This window comes from Lipotes vexillifer, unplaced genomic scaffold (genome assembly GCF_000442215.2).
Source record: "Lipotes vexillifer unplaced genomic scaffold, Lipotes_vexillifer_v1.1 scaffold286, whole genome shotgun sequence".
Taxonomy (NCBI): Eukaryota; Metazoa; Chordata; class Mammalia; order Artiodactyla; family Lipotidae; genus Lipotes; species Lipotes vexillifer.
In genome coordinates this window covers 391,346-411,172 of record NW_006783290.1, presented here as the reverse complement: position 1 = coordinate 411,172, position 19,827 = coordinate 391,346, and the positions used below count along the sequence as shown (strand labels likewise).

Genomic DNA, 19,827 nt, shown 5'->3' with positions numbered 1-19,827 from the left:
TCACCAATACAGGAAGAAAAGCTTTTGGGAATGCAGACTTACACTAGCAAATGTTTAGAATTAACATGAATGTTTACAGACGACTGAAATTAAGTCACCCAAAGGAGAAGAGACTTTTCTTAGGTGATTTTATAATATCACACATGAATTTTGAAACCTGATTTCACACATGATAACATAAACCATAAATAGAGAAATCTGCACCCAATCAAGATCTAAAAACAATTTCCAAAAGAATGTACATTAGTTTATTGCTTTTTGTGGTAAAATTGAAAAAAAAAAACATTTCAAGTCTACTGTAATTTTATATTAATATGCATTATATGCAGTTTTCACTGTTAACTTCAGTAATAAGTACTAAAAATGTTAAAAGTCATCAAGACCATATGTTTGGCTACATTTACCTGCTACTGTTGTTATTATTTTGTTAATATTACATTGTGTACCTAGAAGCATCAACCATCCCAATCTCTATTCACACATGCATCTAGTTCTAAAGCATATAGTCCTATGGAGTCTTAAAATAATCTGCTGTTGATAAGTGTAATAAAAAATTCTATTTTTTCCAGTAAATTGTTAGCCTGTGATTGATGTTAACTAAACTTATTGTGGTTAAAATTTCATGCTATATACATATCAAATCATTATGCTGTACATATGCTTCAACATGTACGTGTTATGCTTGGATGAATGCAATGTTATATGCCAATTATGTCTCAATAAAACTGGGACAAATAAAATAAAAAATAAATGTCATTAAGGCAATAATTCATATCCAGTTTTACTCTGTCCTATGTTAAATAAACTTTTAGAGAAAAAAATTTTAAATGTTAATTCCTGTTTCCAGTATTGTAGCTTAGTAGCCTCTGTTGTGCTGCACTTGTAATGGTATAAGATTTTTATCATATTCCAAAAAGTTGCTTAGCTTTTAACTATAAGCTACTAGAGGGCACAGATTGAAAGACTTAGCTTTTCTTTGTATAATGCTTAGCATAGATTTAAGAGCATAATTCAGGGGTATGTGGCTCATAGAACTGCAGAGAAAGAGATCTCTAGCAATTCCCCAGTCAAGGCTGGACAATTTCAAAATTATCCAGGATAAATAAGTATCAGTATTCATCTATTGTTACCCAGTGTACAAAAGGAGGATCTATGCAAGTAACCAGGAGATTTTAATTTGTGGCAAATTTTTCAATCCATTGTAATTAAATTGTAAGTAAAATAATAAAAGGATTGGCTTAATTACTTTTCATACAAACATCTTCTTGAATAGGAAAATAGTTTAGAGTGGTAGTCAGAAGAAATTCATAACTTTATCATGCTTAACAATAAAGTATTCAAATGGAGACGTCTCATAACAAGACTTAAATCTATAATGTGGAAAAGTGTTACTGATTAAAGCAGATAAATGTAGAACTTGAGAACTGCTCTTCAATGAATTTAAATTGGAAGGCTGAAATATTGTACAAAACAATGCAGGCATTATGCATATCTCTACAGCCTTCTGAAGAATGGGAATTGGAATCATACAGTGCAAAGCCTTTTCAAATTGGCTGCTTCTCTTAGCAATATATGTTTAATATTCATCAATGTCTTTGCATGACTTCATTGATCATTCCTTATTATCACCGAATAGTATTCCAATTCTATTCAGCGTACCAGTTTGTTTATCCCTTTGCTTATTGAAAGACATCTTTGTTGCTTCCATTTTTTTGTGAGTATGAATAAAGCTGCTATAAGCATTTGCATTAAGGATTTAGGTAGAAATAAAATTTCAAATCAGTTGGGTAAATACCTAGGAGCGTGACTAATGGATCATATGGTAAGACTATGTTTAGCTTTGAAAGAAACTGCCAGACTGTCTCCCAAAGCGGTTGTACTATTTTACATTCCCACCATCAATAAATGAGAGTTCCTGTTGCTCATCATCAGAAATTGCTATCTTAGCATTTTGAATTTAGCCATTCTAATGGATGTATAACCTTTAACCTAAAACATACAATCGAAAATCACATGGAATTTTCACACAAAAGACACTGGTACTTTGCAAAGTCATATTTGTGTGAATTTTTCCCCAAATAACCTTTAAAATTATAATTTTATATTTGAGCTTAAACATGTGTTTATGATAGAATTTATGTTTGCTTAGAAAATATTCTAAAATGTCTGGAACTATTTGCTCCAATATAACTTTGGGAGAAATCAAAGTAACTAACTAATTTTATCAATCACCTTAGAATGAACTATTTGCTACTTGCATACAGAAAATGCTAGACTCTGGTCAAGTTTTCTAGTAAATTTGACTCTGAAACATCAAGTGATTGTAATCTAAATAAGCAAATTAAGAAACACTGATAGATAAAATAAGGGTTAAATAGAATATCCTTTGTACTTTATGTAACACTAAAAAAGGGGTGGGGGACATGGACGAAGGTTGTCAAAAGGTACAAACTTCCAGATATAAGATAAATAAGTATTAGAAAGTAATGTACAACCTGATGACTATAGTTAACACTGCTATATAGTATATTTGAAAGTTGTTAAGAGAGTAGATCCTAAGAGTTGTCATCACAAGAAAAAGAAAAAGATTTTCTTTTTTTTTTTGTATCTATATAAGATGATGGATATTGACTAAACTTACTGTGGTAATCTTTCACAATATATATGTCAAATCACTTCAAACTTATAACAGTGCTGTATGACAATTATATCTCAATAAAACTAAAAAGCTGAAACTTATTTTGCTGACATTGAGACAGCCAATTCGAAAACAAAACTGAAAAATAAACAAAAATAAAACTAAAAAATCCAGAAGAATATATTGCAGAATTATCATTTGGGAGTTATAGCACCACCAGAAGAAAATCTAGGTCCCTACTCCATATAAACAAACAACAAAGAGGAATCAGTGCCCGAAAGAGATTTCAAGCCCTGAGAAAGACCAAAATCAGATTTAGTACGGACCTTAGTTTTTTACTAATTTGGATATATTGCAACAGACTTGACACCAAGTACAGAAATTTGAGTTATCTAATAGCTCAACAGTAAACCACAAAGTATAGGCTTAGTAACCAACTTCTTAAGTAACAATTTTTTGGTATATACAGCCAGATAACGAATGTCCTTCAACAGACATACACAATGTCTGTAAATTAAGCTCTTTAAATTTAAACTCCATTACAATTACAAAACAAACCAATATATATGTAAGTAGTTTAAAATGTTTATCATGTAAACATGATATATTAAAGTCTCAAAGAAGTTTTACATGACACCCACTCGACAGAAGATGGATGTGTTTTACCAGGTTCACACAATACTGTCAGAAAAAAATAAAGTACACATTAATTTAGAATAGGGAAAAGACAGAAAGGAAAAGACGCTGTGATACTTTAAAGTATCTCTGGGGACTTCCCTGGTGGTGCAGTGGTTAAGAATCCGCCTGCCAATGCTGGGGGCTCGGGTTTGAGCCCTGGTCCTGGACGATCCCACGTGCTGTAGAGCAACTAAGCCCATGTGCCACAACTACGGAGCCTGTGCTCTAGATCCCGTGAGCCACAACTACTGAACTCTCGTGGGCAGCAACGAAGACTCACACAGCCATAAATAAATAAATAAGTAAAAAGAGTTTTATAAAAAACCTAAACTATCTCTGAATAAATCAGACTGGTAATCTTATTTTTAAAAATTCATAATTCTTATTTTTTGGCTAACCCTTTATAAAGAGAGCCTATCTTAATTAACTGGCAAGTAACTGTTCTGACCATCTAATTCCTGAACAACAACAACAAAAAAAATGGGTTAATCTAGTTGTTTCTTAGACCATAAAAATATATCTGAATTATACAGATATTGTTTTTAAATACACACTTTGTTTTGTTAAAAATATACATAGCTCCTGTGATTCTTCTTACATACGATTCATACTATTTTCCCAATACCATAGCTATGTCACAACTATAGTATATTTAAGCAATGGTATGAGTCAACAAATTTAGAAACAATCAGCACAGTTTTTGAAAAATCATCAAATTGATTATTGTCCAGTAACTGACTGATCAATTAAGTCAAAATAGCAGATCTAAGGTCCTCAGATAGAGAATACTGTAATGTAATACATTACCCATTAATTTCAACATGCTTACAGGTAAAGGCTCAGAACTTTGTTAAGTATTATAGGTGATAGATGAGAGGCTTGCTGGGAAGACTGGATAAACAAACAGAAATTGAAGGCTAAGTGGAATTGAAGACTGAAATGTGTGGTACAAACAGTAAGTGCTGTGGAATTTCAGACGAAAGAGAGCTAGTAGGGGGTCACTGGGGTGGATTGTAAGTTGAGGCTTGAGGCATGAGTAACAGTTGACTAGAGAGAGATAATAGAAGAAGTGAGAAAGTGAAAGTGTAGGTGAGGATACCAGAGAATACAAAAGATTTTCTCAAGTGACAAAAGGAGACAACAACCTCCACTGAAAAATATATTTAAACAGGCAAGGTGGAACCAGAAAATAGCGAGCTCTAATGCTAGAATAAGTTTTATTAGATTCCACAGGTAATGAGGAGACATAGTAGTTGCATCAACAGAAGAGGGGCATGAAAGAAACTATATAAATGCTAAACAGGGTTATAGAAACCAAACTGGGGTAACATATTTCAAATATCACAAGGGAAAGGAATATAACTATGAATTCCAAATCAAAGCAAAGGCTGGTATATAATTATTAAATAATGGACAAATAATTCATATATAAGTAATACACTATATTTTTTAAACTGTTACATTTCATAATAGTTAACTCTAAGGAAATTCTACAATAGTGTTCCTGAGACTGCAAAAACAAAATATCTTTTGAGTAATGGAACAGTTAAGTATAAACATGCACACACACTGCAGTGAATATTCTTTCTCTGTAATGAGGACTATTTACTACTGCGGTCTGTTCCTCCCACCCCTAAACCCTTGCAATTATCCCTACTCTGCTTCCTTTTTTCTACATAGTACTTAAAACCTTCTGAAATACAATTTATTTGCTTATTTTATTTGTTTAACATGTATGTCCCCTGACTACAAAGTGAGCTCCACAAAGGCAAGGATCTTTGTCTGTATGGTTCCTAATATATGTCAAATGCTTACATCAATTCCTGGAACAGAGTAGGAACTTCAAATAAAAATATTTGTTAAATGAATAATTGAATGAATGGATGAATATGGGAATTTTATTAAAATGAATTATAATCTATTGCATTCTCAGTTTAAAGAAGCAAGATATAAAGAGTTGTTTAAAAATAGGTGAAAAGGAGAAAGCAGGAGGTACCATGTAAATATTTATATGTTTAATTACCTTTATCTTCCAAGTTTCTTGAATAATTACTTTGATTTGAGTGAGAATTTGAAAGATGAGGTATGTGAAGTAGAAAGAATAAGGAGAATTAACTATAATTTGACAGGAGATCTTTTCCCTCATTGAAATGGCATATCACTTATTTTCACAATATAGAAGGGTAATTAAATAGGCAGAGAATGAAGCATACACTTGTTCCACTGGGTTTTGTGTTGTAAAAATAAAATCCATCTTTGCACACATATTATATGAAAATTTTAACGGAATAATAATCATTGAATTGAGATTTTACTTGTACTGATTTTACATAAATATGAAGGGAAAAATTTAGTTAAAAATTTTGTTTATAGGCAATATTCTAAAAAGAAAAAGAGCTACAAAACAAGAATTATAAGATTTTATATCAAACTCCATCTATCAATGATCTATTCTTTTTAGAAAAACTTAATTCCCATCCGAAATTTAGATGACTAAGGTCATTCACCTTTTAAAAATATAAATATTCACGAGTCCAATTTATTTTCTTTAAAGTTCTAAATATTTTACATGAGAAAAATTTCAACCTCTGATAGACCAGACCAGTATCTTCTTTTTTGACATAGTTTTCACATTTTAAATATGTGTCTACGTACAAGTTATAACTTTAAAAAGGTCCACCTAAACAGATATGGAAAAAAGAAGAAATGCTTCTTAAGAGTAACATTATCTGAATTAAAAATGTATTTCCACTATATTTTTATTTGTATTCCATGGTTAGTTATTGCACATGTACTATAACTTCTTCAAAGACTCAGTCTGATGACTGCAGTGGTGGATTGATTTGTGATATTGTCCTATTGTTTTCTTATTTTGGAACTATGGATTGAGGTTCTGACAGGCTTTATATTTTTACAAAAGTATTAGAGAATGCTATTAATCTATTTGGAAAATAGATTTTTTCTTCTCTTGGTGCCAACTTAGTTTGAAGCATAAACTATAATCCTTTTTAATAATCTGGACTCTAATCCCAGAACCATAGTTAGTAAACCTAAAAAATACATTCAACTACAACATACACCATTATTGAGCACTTTCAAATTTATTTCATTTAAACCTCAAAATAACCGTGAGTGGTACATATTATTATCTAGATTTTTACAGATTTGGGAATTGATATCTAGAGTGGTTAAATAATTTGCTTAAGGTTACACAAGTAGTAAGTTGTGGGACATAGTTTTAAATCTAAAAAGCCTACAGTATTAACCACAGACCACATGCATACATGAATCCATGAATCCCATGTTCAAGTGACCTTTGTAAATTTAATATTTAAATGACCCTTGCCTAGGTGACTAACTTTTAAAAAAATTCAGATTTTATCTGGTCAGCAGTGTAGGTCCAGCATATGACATATGGCTTATTGCAACAAATATAACTCATACAAAAATAATTGTTAAGCTACAGATTGTGGCCAAGATAAACAAGGTTCATATTCTCATGGAGTTTAAAATCTGGTGGTGGAAAAAAAAAAAAACACAAGCAAACAAATAAATGTGCTACTTTGGGTTAATGTTTTGTGAAAGTAGAAAATTAAATAGAATAGTAGGATAAAGAGCAACTTGGGCTAGAGAGGAGTTTTTAGATAGAGTGATAAAGGAAAACCTCTCCCAAAAGAGGTGACATTTGAGCTGTGCCCTGAATAGTGAGACACATATACTACATACATAAATACATATCTATATAAAATATCTGTATACAGTTATATCTCTAGACATAGGTGTTTTTAAAAAGTTCACAGAGCTTCACTTTTACATGTTCAAGATATGAGACAATTACACCAAAATTAATAACAAAGTAGGCTAAACAAATGGCCACTAAATAATACTCTCTTACTACTATCATGCATTCATGAGCATTTTACAAGTTATTTTACTGTTTGGATTTATGGTTTTAACTCAGAAGGTTTCCTTCCTATTTATCAAATTAAACTATTGATTTACAAATTTATTTCATTTGAAACTAAGTAAGAAAAAACACTCAAATTAAAAAAATTAGAGGCATGCAAAGTGTCATTTCTCAACAGTGTTTCTATCATTATTTTTTACAATTATTTTTATTTTATTGTTGTAAGGACACTTAAGATGAGATCTAAATGTAGCTTTGTAATATATTTTGAAAAGTGGAAGTGTAAGGCCTTCAAGTCTGTCCTTTTGAACACTGATTAGGCTGAATCCTTTGTGGTTCCACATGAATTTTAGAATATTTTTTCCTACTTCTGTAAAAAGTGCCATTGACATTTTGACAGGGATTGCACTGAATCTGTAGATTATTTTGGGTAGTATGGACATTTTAACAATAAGTCTTCCAATCCATGAACATGGGATGTTTTTTCATTTGTTTGTGTCTTTAATTTCTTCATTAATGATTTTTAGTTTTCTGTGTACAGGCATATCTCGTTTCACTGCACTTCACTTTATTGCACTTTGTGGATACTGTTTTTTGTTTGTTTGTTTTTGTTTTACAGATAGACGGTCTGTAGAAACCCTGCATCGAGCAAATCTATTGGTGCCATTTTACCAACAGCATTTGCCCATTTCAAGTCTGTGTCACATTTCGGTAATTCTCGCAATATTTTAAACTCCTTCATTATTATTATATTTCTTATAGTGTGGTCAGTAATCCTTATTGTTACTATTGCAAAAAGATTACAACTCACTGAAGGCTCAGCTGATGGTTATCTATTTTTAGCAATAAAGTGTTTTTAACTAAGGTATGTCCATTTTTTTTAGACATAATGCTAGTGCACACTTAATAGACTACAGCATAGCATAAATATAACTTTTATGTGTACTGGGAAACCAAAAAAAATGTGTGACTCACTTTATTGCAATATTTGCTTTATTGTGGTCATCTGAAACTGAACCCAAAATATTTCTGAGGCATGCCTGTACATCTTTTACCTCCTTAGTTAAGTTTACTCCTAAGTATTTTATTCTATTTGATGCTATTGCAAATGGGATTATTTCCCCAATTTCTTTTTCAGATAGTTCATTATTAGTGTATAGAAACACAGCAGATTTTTGTATCCTGCAACCTTACTGAATTCAGTCATTAGTCTTAACGGGGTCTTTTGTAGAGTTACTTATGGCTTTCTGTGTATAAGATCATGTCATCTGCATGACAGATGGGGAGATCATTTTACTTTTTCCTTTCCAATTTGGATGCCTTTTATTTCATCTTGCCTAATTGCTCTGGCTAGGACTTCCAGTAGTATGTTGAATAGTAGTAGTGAGAGTGAGCATCCTTGCCTTGTTCTTGATCTTAGAGGAAAGCTTTCCATTTTCCCATTGAGTATGGTGTTAGTTTTTGGCTCTTCATATATGAGCTTCATATATGAGCTTCATATATAAGCTTTATCATTGGTCTTATCCTTCTATTCCTAGTTTGCTGAGGGTTTTTATCATGAAATGGTGTTGAATTTTATCAAATGCTTTTTCTGCATCTATTGAGATGATCATGTGAGTATCCTATGTTATTTTAATATATTTCATTACAGTAATTGATTTTCACATGTTGAAACATCCTTGCATCCCTGGGATACATCCAACTTGGTCATGATGTATGATCTTTTTAACATGTTGTTGAATTCAGTTTTCTAGTATATGTTCAAGGATTTTTGCATCTGCATTCATCAGGAATATTGGTTTGTATTTTTCTTATAGTGTTTTTTTAAGTTTTTAAAATTTAATTAATAAATTAATTAATTTATGTTTGGCCACATTGGGTCTTCCTTGCTGCATGTGGGCTTTCTCTAGTTGCAGTGAGTGGGTGCTACTCTTTGTTGCTGTGCACGGGTTTTTCATTGTGATGCTCTCTCTTGTTTGTTCCACAGCATGGGATCTAGGCACACAGACTTCAGTAGTTGTGGCATGCGGCCTCACTAGTTGTGGCATGCGGCCTCACTAGTTGTGGCATGCAGCCTCACTAGTTGTGGCTTTCAGGCTCTAGAGTGCAGGCTCAGTAGTTGTGGTACATGGGCTTAGTTGCTCCACAGCATGTGGGATCTTCCCAGACCAGGGCTTGAACCTGTGTCCCCTGCATTGGCAGGTGGATTCCTAACCACTGTAACATCAGGTAAGTCCCTCTTATAGTGTTTCTGGCTTTGGTATCATGGTAATGCTAGCCGCTATAAATGAGTTTGGGTGTGTTATCTCCTTTGTTTCGGTAGCTCCCAGAGGTTTAGTATATGCTGTGTCTCATCAGGACTCTGAGACAAGTGAGATAGAAGCCAGTTCTTCAGATAGCACCTGTAAAAGTTAGGATATTGGATGTTTGGTCCATGTGTTTCCCTACTCAGGAAGAAGCCGTGAGCTGAGGGTTTCCTCCCAATCATATGGTTCTGTGCCAGGGGTGGGGACTATGATGAGAAGGTATCTCCAATTTTCTTACCAGTTTAACTTGGCTAGTTTCATACTTGCCCTGAGTGCAGGAGCCTCTAACTTGTGTCTTGATTTCTCACAAAAGGAACTGAACTGTGTATTGATGTTGAATTTCGATGTCATGTGGGGAAGAAGAATCTTGCTGACACCATTCCCATTATTTATTTATTTATTTTTGTTTTGCGGTACTTGGGCCTTTCACTGTTGTGACCTCTCCCATTGTGAAGCACAGGTTCCGGACGCGCAGGCTCAGCGGCCATGGCTCACGGGTCCAGCCGCTCCGTGGCATGTGGGATCTTCCCAGACCAGGACACGAATCCATATCCCCTGCATTGGCAGGTGGACTCTCAACCACTGCGCCACCAGGGAAGCCCCCATTATTTTTTTAAAGAGAGTAAAACTAGAGTTTCAAAGGTTTAGTTTAATTTATTTTATGTGACTCATTGCTCTTTTTTTCTGAGGGGAACACATTGTCTTTTTGGTGGTTTTAAATTGTATCACATGTTTAAAACATGGTGTTCTCATGCTTTCACTGGATTTCTTAGAAATCCTGAAATTACATTATTAGCAGAATTGAAAATATATTGCAATTAACCTAAGTGCATAGATTACTAAGTACCAATCTGTATTTTTAAGTTCTCCTTTCTGCTGAAAGTTACAATATGAGAATATATTTTAAGAAAATCTCAGTGTATAGATAGAAGTGACAGAAAATTAGAGAGGATTTAATTGAAATTGTAAATAAATCATGTAGCTTCATCGACCTGTAGCCTTTTGGGAAAAAGGTCATTTAAAAAGTTTGGTGGAGGGCTTCCCTGGTGGCACAGTGGTTGGGAGTCCACCTGCCAATGTGGGGGATGCGGGTTCATGCCCCAGTCCGGGAGAATCCCACATGCTGCAGAGCGGCTGGGCCCATAAGCCATGGCCACTGAGCCTGCGCGTCCAGAGCCTGTGCTTCGCAGCGAGAGAGCCCACGGCAGGGAGAGGCCAGCATACCGCAAAAAAACCCAAAAACCAAAAACCAAAAACAAACAAAAAAGTTTGGTGGAATTAATTTTCACAATATGGCTCAGTTATTGCTAGACAATGGAGTCAGATCAGTGTACCACCAACCACTAGAACCAGGACAGTATTTCACAACCTTGGCTCACCATAAGAATCACTGGGCCATTTATTAAGAATACTATTTCCAGATTTTCGTCTAGAGTTTCTAATTCAGTATATCTTGGGTAGTATCCAGACATTTATTTTTAACAGGTCACCATTACCCCCAATGTACAAACTCCAATAATTCTTATGATCAGGCAAGGTTGGGAAACACATACTGACTGGACAGATCTTCATGTTACTGACTTTTCTCCAGGCTTGCCCTTCATTTCAGGGGCTGAAGAGAATAGAGTTGCCATTAGAATCCACTTGCAATGACTTACTTAAAAGGTTATACTTCCATATCCTTCCAAAACTGACTGAAACAGATAATTAACTACATTCATCCTTCAACCTTCCTTTTAGTCAGACCCTGCTGCAGGCAGGTTGAGACTCCAATGAAATCTAAAAAGAAAAAGGTGTTATTACTCAAAAACAAAACAAAATGAAAAACAAAAAGCTGAGGACTTCTGCTGAAAACAAACAGTAGCTTTCCCCCTTTCCTGATGCTACTATGAGGCAAAATACTAAAGATAGTGGAACTACAAGTCATAAAAGACTTGAGTTCTAATCCAAATTCAATAATTTACTAGATATACAGTCTTTTCAAGTAACTTAACCATCTTGAATTTAGCTTTTTCATCTATAAAGTTTCAATAGAAACGCCTACCCTATCTACCTCTCTACATTTTTGCAAGGATTAGAATGAGATAATCTAAGTAAAATGCCTTTGAACTATAAAATACTATACATATGCTAATATTATTTTTACTATTGAAGAGCCACAACCTAATATGAGTAGTATTAACATACACAAATAGTTCGTTATAATAAGAACAATCAGAACCATCTGTAGTTTTCAAAAGTCAAAAGGACACTAACCAGATTTTTAAAATTCTATAGTAATTCCCTAATTTATATAGACTTACTTTGATTCCACAAGTGGCAGCATACACTCATACAGTCTGATTATACAGAAAACTAAAGCAAATGAAAATTCCTAATTTCTTCTGTATTGATAATTACACTACATTTTCTCAGTTCCAAACGCACTCTTCTATACAATGTTTTTGATGGTACTCTGCAAAGTATATTTATGCTTACCAAATGTCTTTGAATGCAATTCTGACAATAGAGAGCAGTAGAAGGAGACTGGAAGGCTGAAGAAGAGAGGATGGGCCTTCCTGTTTTGCTTCCTATTCCTATCAGTATCACCCAAGGGACAACCCTTCATCCTGACATTGGTTTTTTGTTAATAGTTGCAGTTGGTTCCTGCTTTTCTACACTACCAGAATCAACCTCGTTGTGCCCCCAGAGGTACCAGCATTAGCTGGCAGTGTACAAAACTCAGAAATGAGTCCCATCTCAGCAAACCTCTCCTCTAATTTTGTCGTTTCTGAAAATACAAACTTCTCTTTGTTTTCCTAGCCCAAAGGGTGATAGTTACCTTCCTGAATTTAACACTCTTGCAGCCTCAGTTTCCTTTTTGCTTTTTAAAATCCTCTAAAACCTGTCTAAATAATTTATCATATTAAATTTTTCTGGCGAGTTTTCTGTTTCCCTGCTTGGACCCTTACTGATACTAACCATCCATTTAACAATCAGTTTCAGAAAGATGACTTTTCAGGATGGTGTGCATGGACAGTAACTATAATATGAATAGAATGTTAAACACAGTGTGAATAATGATGTCAAAATATATACTAGTGTGATAGAAAAAAAAAAAAAAAGCAGCCACCGTCATCCAAAATTAAACAGATGATCAGAGCTAGACCACAATATTGTTCCATGCTGTCCTGACACTCACAGTCAGGCTATTTTGTTCTCTTGTTGAACACATTGTTTAATTTCACAGACTACAATCTAAAACAAGATTACTCAGAGACTATGACAAGATGGAACAAAACAAGGCTTCTTCATAATTTTGCCTCAACAGACAAAACCAAGTTTGCAATGCCACATTCAAAATACCCTATCACAGAATTGTTCCCACTTTCTCACAGCATCCAATCTAGAGCAAATCCTCACTTCCTTATACCCTCCCTTAAATCACCCAACCAAAGCCCAAATCCTCCAGTAAGTTATTTCTAACATCTTCTTACTGTGATGTGTCATGGTTCTCCATGGTATGTGTTCTCCTTTGCTGCAACAAGTAATAAACACAACTTATTTAACTACTGGTTTATTCTTAGTGGGTTTGACTGAGGGACATTGACACTGGTAAAATTTTCCTTGGAAGTGGGTGAGATAATTTTCAGAGGCAATGGTTATATTCCATTGTGTATATAAAGTGTGCTTCCAGAAGAGGCTAGAAAGTGACCAACATGGGCGTTTCTCATAATGGCATTTTATATCTGATTATGTAATTATTTCATGAATACCTCTCTTCTTATTAAATCTAGGTCATTAGCTCCATGAGAGGAGGGAAAACATCTGTTTTTTCTCACCATTTTATCCCTAAGATCAAGCACAATGTCTGGCACATTGTGGACCTGTGTAGTACAATAGAAATACAATATGAGACACATATGTAGGCTTATATTTTCTAGTAGCAACATTAAAAAAATGAAAAACTGATAGTAAAATTAATTTTAATAATATACTTTAACTCAATATACTCAAAATTTTATTTAAACATGTAATTAGTATAAAAATTGAGGTTTTTACATATTATTTTTACTGTACAAAATCTTTGAAATCATGTGTATTTTATATTTATAGTACATGTCAGTTTGAATGTTAAATTTTCATCATACAAACTTGATCTATATGTGAATTTCATAAGATTTACAGTTGAAAAAGAAGATTCAAATACCTAAGTTTTCTAATTAACTGAATTGTTTTTTTAAGCTTTATTGAGGTATAATTAACAAAAACTAAATTACACATATTTAAATTGTACAATTTGATGTTTTGATATGTGTACATGCTCAAGAAACAATCTTGGATGAACATACCCATCATCCTTAAAAATTTCCTAATGCCCCCTTTCAATCAGTTTGCCGTACCTTTTGCCCTCTTACCTTACCATGCAACCACTGATCTGCTTCCTGTTTGCATTTTCAATAATTTTATATAGATGGAAGCATACAGTATGTACCCTTTTTTTCATCTGGTTTCTTTCATTCAGGCTGATTATTTTGAGATTCAATCATGTTGATGTGTGCCTCAATAGTTCATGTTTTTAATTGTTGAGTACTATTTCCCTATATGAACAAAAACAATTTGTTTATCCATTCGCCTGTTAATGAACATTAAGTTTGTTTCTAATTTTATGCTATTATAAATAAAGCTGCTACAAACATTCATGTACAAATCTTTGTATGGATATGTGCTGTCACTCCTCTTGGGTAAATACTTATCATAATAGCTGGATCATAGGGTAGGTGTATGTTTAGCTTTTTAAGAAACTGCCAAACTGTTTTCCAGAGTGGTTGTACCATTTAACATTCCCACCATCAAAGTTTGATTGTTCCTTTAACTCCATATCTTTGCCAATATTTGTTATTGTCAGCTTTATAGTATTATATTTTTGATTCCTTCATATCCTTACCAAAACTTGGTATGATTAAAAAATTTTAGCTATTATAATGAGTGGTCATATTGTGGTGTAAATTTACATTTATCTTATGACTAATGTTGTTGAGCAGCTTTACATGCTCTTAATGGCTATCTCCATATCTTCTTTGGTGAAGTGTCTTTCAAATATTTTTCCCATTTTTTTATTGGGTTGTGTTCCATTATTATTATTATTATTATTATTATTGTTATTATTATTTTACATCTTTATTGGAGTATTATTGCTTTACAATGGTGTGTTAGTTTCTGCTTTATAACAAAGTGAATCAGTTATACATATACATATGTTCACATATCTCTTCCCTCTTGTGTCTCCCTCCCTCCCACCCTCCCTATCTCACCCCTCCAGGTGGTTGAAAAGCACTGAGCTGCTCTCCCTGTGCTATACAGCTGCTTCCCACTAGCTATCTATTTTACATTTGGTAGTGTATATATGTCCATGCCACTCTCTCACTTTGTCACAGCTTAACTTTCACCCTCTCCATATCCTCAAGTCCATTCTCTAGTAGGTCTGTGTCTTTATTCCCGTCTTACCGCTAGGTTCACTGGCATTTTTCACAGAAGTAGAACAAAAAATTTCACAATTTTTATGGAAAGACAAAAGACCCCAAATAGCCAAATCAATCTTGAGAACGAAAAACGGAGATGGAGGAATCAGGCCTCTTGACTTCAGACTATACTACAAAGCTACAATAATCAAGACAGTATGGTACTGGCACAAAAACAGAAATATAGATCAATGGAACAGGATAGAAAGCCCAGAGATAAACCCACCAACATATGGCCACCTTATCTTTGATGAAGGAGGCAGGAATGTACAGTGGAGAAAGGACAGCCTCTTCAATAAGTGATGCTGGGAAAACTGGACAGGTACATGTAAAAGTATGAGATTAGAACACTCCCTAACACCATACACAAAAATAAGCTCAAAATGGATTAAAGACCTAAATGTAAGGTGAGAAACTATCAAACCCTTAGAGGAAAACATAGGAAGAACACTCTATGACATAAATCACAGCAAGATCCTTTGTTACCCATCTCCTAGAGAAATGGAAATAAAAACAAAAATAAACAAATGAGCCTCATGAAACTTCAAAGCTTTGGCACAGCAAAGGAGACCATAAACAAGACCAAAAGACAACCCTCAGAATAGGAGAAAATATTTGCAAATGGAGCAACTGACAAAGGATTAATCTCCAAGATTTACAAGCAGCTCATGCAGCTCAATAACAAAAAAAAACAAACAACCCAATCCAAAAATGGGCAGAAGACCTAAATAGACATTTCTCCAAAGAAGATATACAGATTGCCAACAAACACATAAAAGAATGCTCAACATTATTAATCGTTAGAGAAATGCAAATCAAAACTTCAATGAGATATCATCTCACACCAGTCAGAATGGCCATCATCAAAAAACCTAGAAACAATAAATGCTGGAGAGGGTGTGGAGAAAAGGGATTACTCTTGCACTGTTGGTAGGAATGTGAATTGGTACAGCTACTATGGAGAACAGTATGGAGGTTACTAAAAAACTACAAATGGAACTACCATATGACCCAGCAATCCCACAACTGGGCATATACCCTGAGAAAACCATAATTGAAAAAGAGTCATGTACCAAAATGTTTATTGCAGCTCTATTTACCAAAGCGCGGAGATGGAAGCAACCTAAGTGTCCATCATTGGATGAATGGATAAAGAAGATGTGGCACATATATACAATGGAATATTCCTCAGCCATAAAAAAAAAAACAAAATTGAGTTTTTTGTAGTGAGGTGGATGGACCTAGAGTCTGTCATACAGAGTAAAGTAAGTCAGAAAGAGAAAGACAAATACTGTATCCTAACACATATATGTAATCTAAGAAAAAAAATGTGTTCCCTTATTATTGAATTTTGAGAATTATTTCTGTATCCTGGACACAGGTCCTTTATCAGCTGTACCGTTTGTAATTATTTTCTCCCTATCTGTGGTTTGTCTTTCATTCTCTTAATGGTATCTCTTTATAAAAACAACTTTACTACAGTATTATGTTTCCATAATATAAACAGTTTTTCAACTGTAAATCATTAAATTTACATATAGATCAAGTTTGTATGATGAAAAGTTAACATTCAAACTGACATGGACTATAAATGTAAAAATACACATGATTTCAAAGATTTCGTACAGTAAAAATATGTAAAAATCTCAAATTTTATACTAATTACATGCTTAAATAAAATTTTGAATATGTTGAGTTAAAGTATAGAGTTCAATGATTTTTAGTAACTTCACTTAGTGGTGAAAACATCATCATATATCAGTTTTAGAACATTGTAATCTCTGTAATATATTTCTCATGTCTATTTCCATATATTCCATATTCCTATCCCCAACCTCAGGCAACTACTGATCTATTTCCTGTCTCGATGAATTTGTATTTGTCTTTGGACATTTCATATGAATAGAATCATATAATATGTGGTCTCTTGTGTCTAGTTTCTGTCACAGTGCATATTGTTTTTGAGGTTCATCTATGTTGCATCATGTGTCACTAGTTAATTCCTTTTTATTACTGAATTTTATTACATTGTATGGATATACTGTACTTTGTCTATCCATTTACAAGTTGATGGGCTTTTATGTTGTTTCCAATTTTTGGCTATTATTAAGGCTGTTATATCAACTGCTGAACATATGCATGCAATCCTACATGTAGAAGTGTTTTTGTTTCTCTTTGGCAGATACTGATGTGTGGAATTGCTGGGTTGTATGGTAGTTTATGCTTGACGTTTTCAGAAACTACCACACTGTTTTCCAAAGTGGCTGTACCATTTTACATTCCCACCATGAATGTATGATTGTTCCTTTATCTTCATATCTTTGCCAATATTTGTTATTATAGAGAGTGTGAAATACATTATTTTGGTTTTAATAGGCATTTCCTGAATGATGTATGATTTTGAGCATCTGCTCATGTATTTATTAAAAATTTATGTATCTGCTTTGTTGAAATACCTGTTCATATCTTTTGTCCATTTTATGACCAGATTGTTTGTAAGAGTTTTTTTGTATATTCTGGATACAAGTCTTTTAATGGATAAGTGATTTGTAAGTATTTCCTTCTAGGCTGTTGCTTGTCTTTTCATTTTCTTCATGGTGTCTTTTGAAGTGCTAAAGGTTTGAATTTTGTTGAGATCCAATTTATCCATTATTAAATTCTATGCACTATACTTTGTTGAACAGACTATGTTTCTCCTCCGCAATGAATTGTCGTAACATCTTTGTATAAAATCAATTGACTATAAATATAACAACTTACTTCTGCACTCTCAATTCAGTTCCATTGTTCCAAAGCTATCTACCATACAATAACTTGAGCTATCTTTCTAAAAGTCTACTCATGTCTTTTTTTTTTTACTTTTGAAATCCTTTAATAGTTTCCCTTCTAAGGAAAAGTTACATCAAAATCTCCTGCATGTTAAAATGCAGATTTATGGGTCCTATACACACCAACTGAATGAGCTTCTTTGAGAAAACTCAAAACATTTTTTCAAAAAAATTTTAATGAAATTCTGTAATATTAATATTTTAAGAATCATAACAGTTGTAGCAGAAAACCAGAAAATAGTATTGTTAAAATATTAGTTACTCATCACTTCTAAATACTGAAATACACACAAATAATAAATAGTAATGTAAATTATTTAACTTTGAGATGTTTATATCAATTATGATTCAGTTCTATGATCAAATTAACTGGGCTTATTACATGTAGAAAAATTATGATATTTTATGAAATACCTTTAAATTTTTTTTTAAACTACAAAAATCTGCTCAAAGATTATACAATGTGCTGATTACTGCATTTTATTTAAGGTTATCTTTTTAGTGTATATAAATATTATAATCTCAAAATATGTCCTTTGAAATTAATTAACTTACTGAAGTGCAGTTTTGCAAACTTTACAAATATCATAACAACTTTCTCAATGGCATTCTTACTAACGAGACAGGGGGAAACTCATTTGCTGCTTTAAATGAAAGATTACTTACTGCTCTTTTTCTAGAACACCCTGTAATCCAAGGCACAGTAAGGTTTCCTGAAATCTGTGGAAACAACAAATGGAATCTCAGTAAAGTATGCATTGACACTATTGGAATGCTGATCAACACCAAAGAATTCATACAAGATGTCAAGATAAGTCTGCATTCAGAGCATATCTCCCATGTGGACAATGCTGTTACCTTATTGAAAGCAAGAGATTTAAAAGGCTTTGCTTTGTGGGAAAATTCAAGAAGTAGTGCAGTTCCTCTGAAAATTCAAGAAAATTTTGAAGACAATTTTCGGGCCTGGAAGTACCCGGTTTGGAAGGTTTGGAAATCTATGGACAATAAAATTATTATAATAAAAATGCAGTGTTCTGTGGAATAAATTTTACAATAATTAAATAATTAACTATAGTCATCATACTGTATATTATCTCTCTAGGTTTATTCACCTTACATAACTGCAAGTCCCTTTTTACATAGAAACTACTAAGGTGAATAGCTAATAACACCTTATTATATCAGCATTGCCACTCAAGGAGATAGATGTTACTCTCATAGGATTCTGGGGAGCGTCTAAAGAGACCAAGGTGTTTCTGTGAGCTATGGCTCAGGTTAGTCTGGACTTAACCATACCTTTTCCTGGGACACAGAAGAATAGGGGAGTACTCCAAACTCTCACTTTGCCCTCTCCTTCCCTTCCAAACATGTGCTTCCTGAGAGACTGACAAGTCAAATCAGCCTTGCTAAGTGGTAGTGGTGGTGGGAATGTGGTATTCAATCAAACGTTTATTGGTTTTGATAAATTATATTCAGTGATGACCAATTAATTTGTATTATGCTTACTGATAAGAAGTGATGATCAAACAGTCAAAGTAAATAGTAGAGTAATACCCTCAATTATTCAAATTTCAGGTAAAAGAATACTGTCCCTGGTCACCAGACCTGCCATTTTACTTTGAGTTCAAAATGCATCAGTATGGTAGGGACAGGTTAAAAGTGATATAAACTCCAAATAATAGTTGTAAGGAAAATTTTTAATAAAGTTAAAATCCCATTATGGTAAAATGACAACTAGAGTCCTTGAGGATCATGAGAAGTTTTGAATAATTGATTTTTTAAAGTGGTGAACAAGAGTGAAGAGAAAATTTCTACAGAAAAATTCTTTAAAAAGTATACTTCTTGGGCTTCCCTGGTGGCGCGGTGCTTGGGAGTCCGCCTGCCGATGCGGGGGACGCGGGTTCGTGCCCCGGTCTGGGAGGATCCCACGTGCCGCCGAGCGGCTGGGCCCGTGAGCCGTGGCCACTGG

The 19,827-nt window shown here is 33.7% G+C and overlaps 1 protein-coding gene across 1 annotated transcript in view; it reads right to left on the bottom strand.

Annotated features, from left to right (window-relative positions):
* Positions 1–19,827, bottom strand: part of HDX (highly divergent homeobox) — a 189,987-nt gene that overhangs the window by 80,146 nt on the left and 90,014 nt on the right. The window contains exon 4 of the mRNA XM_007455923.1: positions 18,525–18,578. Within this exon, the coding sequence (XP_007455985.1) occupies positions 18,525–18,578 (54 nt within the window). The remainder of the gene's footprint in view (positions 1–18,524; positions 18,579–19,827) is intronic.